This window comes from Bufo gargarizans, chromosome 6, assembly GCF_014858855.1.
Source record: "Bufo gargarizans isolate SCDJY-AF-19 chromosome 6, ASM1485885v1, whole genome shotgun sequence".
NCBI classification, from domain to species: Eukaryota; Metazoa; Chordata; class Amphibia; order Anura; family Bufonidae; genus Bufo; species Bufo gargarizans.
In genome coordinates this window covers 88,013,190-88,018,817 of record NC_058085.1, presented here as the reverse complement: position 1 = coordinate 88,018,817, position 5,628 = coordinate 88,013,190, and the positions used below count along the sequence as shown (strand labels likewise).

Below are 5,628 nucleotides of genomic sequence, written 5' to 3'. Positions count from 1 at the left end.
GTCTTGTTCTAGCAGAAGCTTGTCAGCTGACCTCTCCTCTATCTGTCATTTTGCACATTACCCCTCCTCTTCTGCTCTAGTCATGCTAATGTAGCCATTCCCTCTCCAGACATTGGACAGCCTGGTCTGGAGCCCACCCTCCTCCACTCGTGATGCTACTCTGGGCATATAAGTAGAAGGTTTGCATAGGGCAGCACAGATGATATCCAGAGCTACACGCTACTGTCTGCTCTCAGTAACTTGCACGATTCTCCTGCAGCCCAAGAAAGTTCCTTCAGCAAGATTTCAGGGCAGCTGCAGGAATTTTACAAAGCAGCGATCCCTGAGACTGACAGGACGGGAGGTTGCTCTTCTTCTGCACTAGGATTGTGCCAGGCTCAGCCAAAAAGAAAGAGCTGAGCAAGCAAGAAGAGGCAGGGGAGAAGCACATTGGCACCGATTCCTTCAGAGCTGAAGATAAAAGTTCTCTGCACTGGAGGACTCCTTGGGTGTGCAGCTGAGGCACACTCAGGGTGCAGAACTGGAGTAAAGCGACCTGAGAAGTATGGCAGCAGAGCTGACCATTGCAGCCGAGTTACCAACCAGTCCACTTGCCATGGAGTACGTCAATGACTTTGATTTGATGAAGTTTGATGTCAAGAAAGAACCACTGAACAACCGTGCAGATCGAACAATCCGTCAGTGCAATCGTTTGCAGCCTACAGGCTCTGTGTCTTCCACCCCTATGAGCACTCCTTGCAGTTCAGTGCCCTCCTCTCCAAGCTTCAGTCCAACGGAGCAGAAGACACACCTGGAGGAGCTCTACTGGATGCCCAACAGTTACCAGCAGGTCAACCCAGAGGCTCTGAACCTCACCCCAGAAGACGCTGTAGAAGCTCTCATAGGACCCCCTCAAATACCTCCTCAGCTGCAAGGGTTTGAGAGCTTCAGAGGTCATCACCACCCCCACCATCATCACAACCACCACCACCAGAATCACCACCAGTACCAAGGCGTCCCCCACGAGGAACTGGCACATCCCCACCAGCACCCACACCATCATCACCACCACCACCACCATCTCCAAGCTTCTCCTACCCCATCCAACTCTTCCACCTCTTCCCAGCAGCTCCAAAACAGCCACCCTCAGCACCAGTCATCTAGCCAGATAGAAGACAGATTCTCTGATGACCAGTTGGTCTCCATGTCTGTCCGGGAGCTCAACAGGCATCTGAGGGGCTTTACTAAGGATGATGTTATTCGCCTAAAACAGAAGAGGAGAACCCTGAAAAACCGGGGGTACGCCCAGTCCTGCAGGTATAAAAGGGTGCAACAGAAACACCACCTGGAGAGTGAAAAGACCCAGCTCATCCAGCAAGTGGAGCAGCTGAAACAAGAGGTCAACCGTCTGGTCAGAGAAAGAGATGCCTACAAGATGAAGTGCGAGAAACTGACCAACACAAGCTTCAGGGAAGCCGGGTCTACAAGCGACAACCCATCTTCTCCAGAGTTTTTTATGTGAGTGTCATCTCAACCCAGAACTGTGTAGCGGGAGGAGAAGGGGGGCTTCATGAACTCTCTAACTGAATACCAACTTTTTGTAGACTTAGTCTGGTGGGGGGTTGGGGGGGATCAAGGGTGCACAAGAGAACTTGAGACTGTTCTGATGGATGTTTTGTTGGGGGGCACCAGCTTGATTGGGTGGGGTATGGGGAAAGGTGGGAAAGGACTTATCTGAAATGCCACAGGACTGTGTTGGACAATAGCACTGCCACTTGGGAACAAGGACAAAAGTACTCAAAAACTTTACCTACAGATATTTTTCTTCAGCTTTGAGTGATAGAACCTTAAGACAACTGAATCTGATCAGGTGGGACATTCAGTGCACCCCTAACCCCCATGGTTTTATTGCCTGCTTGATTATCTAGAAAATATAAAATAAAAAAAAACCTGCATTAAAATTATTATTCCTGCATGCTGGACATGTATGGTAATACTTTCTATTTTGTATCATTACCTTGTTTAATCTGAGCATGCTTTCTCTGAGCATCTGAGCAACTTTCATTGCTTCTATTGCTATATAGACTGTGTACTATGTCTCCATTCCCCCCCCCAATCTTTTTAGTTGCTTTAACCTGTAAATATGAAGCAGTTTTCACCTACCTACAACATTTCACCCTTTTAGTCTAGGTATATGTGAGGGCATTTTCTTTCATTGTGTGAAGAGAAGAAGTCTGGTTATAAAGTGCCACAATGGTGCATTGGCCCTTTGGTTTAGTTGCTATATTGTTAATATTCTCTATAATTTTTTTTTTTTAGGAATAGCTAGATGAGAACTCAGTGTCCAGTTCATAGTATATGTAGTTGTGACAGCTAAGCAACGATATAGAAATATGTTTTTTTTTAAATATTATTATTATATATATACAGATGTAGCAGAGCTGGATTTGTATGGTGTCTACTTAGAGTCCTACAACATATCCAGATAAAGTTTTACTATCACAGTGAGTTGTCCTAGATGTCCAATTCAGCTCTGCAGCACCTGTATACCTATATATGTCACCTGCTGTGTCCTACAGTTCGGTTTCCCTATGGAGGAAGGGGAGTCATTATTTTTTTTTTCTTCGTCTTCCAGGAATAGACTATGAACTCTATTATTCCCCCTTAACATAAGACACTGGCATGTGAGTTTCATTTTGGCTGACACCAGCATTGTGCAAAACTGTAATAACCTATTCTCTGAGGACAAAAGCAGGGGCTACATTGTGACAGCTTAAATGGCGACTTATATAGATACTAAATGCTTCCTATCAACCCCTTATGTTCTCCGGTTTATTTGCTGCTACACAGGTAGCAAATCAATTGACTTCTTTCTTCTCTCCTTCCTGCTCAGTTTATTTATGAATATATATATATATATGTAGCAGCTCTTTGCAGCCGGTTGCTGTGCGGTTTCATTTATTTTCTGCAGGTCAGTAAAAAGTTAAGTGATACCTTCGGGTCACAGCCAACCAAATTTAAAAAAAAGTTTTAAAAAGTGACATTTTTATATATATATATATTTTTTCTTTTCTTTTGTTCCTTTCGAATGTTCGCACTGCTGGCGCAGATGCATTTTACGATTTTTTTGTTTTTTTTTGTTTTTGTTTCGTCTATCTATAAGTTAATGTTAGGAAACTCTGTGGACAGCACGATGCTTACGTTCTTACAATATTAAGGATTTTCTGTCAATGCATCAGTCATGGGGGATGGGGGAGGGGGGCTATTACTTTTATTTCCTGATTCAACTGTGTTGAAATCATGCCTCCAGCAAATGTGCTGTGTTGTTTATTTTAGTTTTTTTAATGTCATGTCAATTTTGAAGGGATACATTTCAAACCCTGCTTCTGATAAAAGATAAACCTGGTCTATTGTAGTTTTATTCAGACTGGTTTCTGTTTTTTTTTTTTGTTTTTTGTTATTGAAATTGTTTCCTATTTTGCTTATTAAAATCATTGAAATGGCGCATGTTACACGGACTGGTCTTTTTTTAATTTTTTTTAAACTATGTACTGGGCTCTTAAAATCTAAAAAATGACACTGCATCACAGAAATAATACCATACATATGTACATATATACGGTATATAATCACCGTCTCTAAAACTTCACCACTACCCTTGCTGGGTGTACCCTGTGTACTTGGTGTAAGTTCAGGGTCCACTGTGTTCTGCCATAAAGTAATCTGCTGGCCTTCGGACTGAATTTAAACAATCATTGACACACGTCCCATCGCATGGCACATGCAAACCTGTAAAATCTGTCACTTTCATTCATTCGGCGTAGTCCGCACATTATAGCACCTGTTAGGTCATTGTTCTGAGGTGTGCATGGAAAAAAAAAAAAAATGGTGACCTGTTATAAAGCCTCCATAATTGCATCATAAAATGATTTGTCTTCCTCATTAAAGTCCATGGTGGAATGCAAAGCCCCCAAAACTACCCCTTTAACTATATACATAATATAATTTACATAATAAGGTACCATTTCAAGGGAATATTGCATACTGCCATCATTATTTCAGGACTAATATAAATTGTTAATAACTTCATACAGAATTCCAATATGCCTTACGCTATCCGTCTCGTTCAGTATCCGCATTGACCCGCTAAAGGTACGTTCACAGATTTCCTGCAGACTGAATGAAGTTTGCAGCAATCCATGCACCTGCTGCAGTAATAACTACATTCAGAGTGTATGAAACTCATGTTCAATTGCGGCCGCAAAATCCGCCGCTGGTGAACGGGTCAGCACGATTTTCCTTTATGGAGATCCTTGGGTATTTTTCCTAAAGTTTGAAATCTAAGGCATGCAGCGCTATCTATTAGAGGGGGGCCTGCCCTGCGGGGGTGGCATGCTATCTCCTTCCTTAGAGATCTGCAAACCTATAGCTCTATAGTGTGTGTGTGTGTGGCGTTGTGGAGGCGGAAGGGTTAATGTGTTTGATTTGGCAGTGACTGGGAAATCTGGAGCGGAATATGGTGGGAACTGCCATAGCGTATTACTGTGCTCTCATGCATGCAACCGAATAAATGGCTGGACTAATTAAACAAAAAAAAAATAATAATCACGAAGAAATGTCCCTTTGAGAGGCGGTAATAGGACGGCTCTTGTCTACGGGCTCTGCTAGGTAACAGGTCCTGCCGTCCAGTTCAAAGTTCAGGGTTCACTCTTTGCAAAAAGCATAGATAGCACAGAACTGAGGTCTCTTCCTTCTGTCCCTCCGATTCGTCTTCATGCCAACCTGTTCACTATCATCAGCCTGTATGTTGCGTTACAGAAGAGCTTGCACTCTAATTTGCATCATCTAAATCTCCGTTATTATTTAGCAACTGAAAAATCGCACCCAAAAGTCTAAGGGTTCCTTCACATGCCGCAGATTTTTTTAATGCAGAATATTTTTGCAGCTGAAAATCAGCTCCATTTAGCTGAGCAGGGCTTCCAGAAATCCGTGCGCTCACCCCCCCCCCCCCCATTCAAATGAATGGCACTGATTTTCAGTCATAGGAAAATTCTGCAACAAAATCCGCAGCGTGTGAAGGCACCTCAAAGCCAAAATGTTGTCAGCAGTTCTCACAGATCTTATGGTCACAGGTGTAATTCCACATTGCAGAGCAGGTGCTGGATCCGTGGAGTTCCACTGTGAGGATTATATGTCGAGGTAGCGGGGCTGAGTTTGCCATTTGGCAACCTCGTGATACCATAGGAGTCCGAATAAAAAGGCAGATGTCATTCAAGTTCAACCTTTCTCAGACATAGGTATTTGGTCACAATGCGGCAGGCTTTAAATGACAGATTTGGCTCTGCTACATCTGCAACTTTGCATAGTAGTGGCCTGGTGATCTTCTCTGCTTTACGTTAGTAAAATGTGTAAGTCTCCGTAGGCTTGTGATGTCTTGCCCAGGACAGAAATATCAGAGCAAGCCCATGATAGTTACAGAGTTTGGAGAGCTGTATGGGGTATTTTTAAAAAATCTTGTTGAAAAATTACTTCATATCATACTCATAGACGATAGATATACTCTAGATGGATAGACAGATAGGAGAGAGATGGATAGATAGATAGATATGGGAGAGATAGATGGATGGATGGATAGATAGATATGGGATA

The 5,628-nt window shown here is 43.0% G+C and overlaps 1 protein-coding gene across 1 annotated transcript; it reads left to right on the top strand.

Moving 5' to 3' along the window:
- The first annotated feature begins 205 nt into the window (after positions 1-205).
- Positions 206-3,483, top strand: MAFB (MAF bZIP transcription factor B). The gene has a single exon (XM_044297969.1). It carries the CDS (start codon positions 545-547, stop codon positions 1,499-1,501), a length of 957 nt encoding a protein of 318 aa, XP_044153904.1. The 5' UTR covers positions 206-544; the 3' UTR covers positions 1,502-3,483.
- The last annotated feature ends 2,145 nt before the right edge of the window (positions 3,484-5,628 follow it).

Coding starts and splice junctions, on each gene's coding strand:
- MAFB (XM_044297969.1), top strand. CDS start 545: ATGGCAGCAGAGCTGACCATTGCAGCCGAGTTACCAACCAGTCCACTT.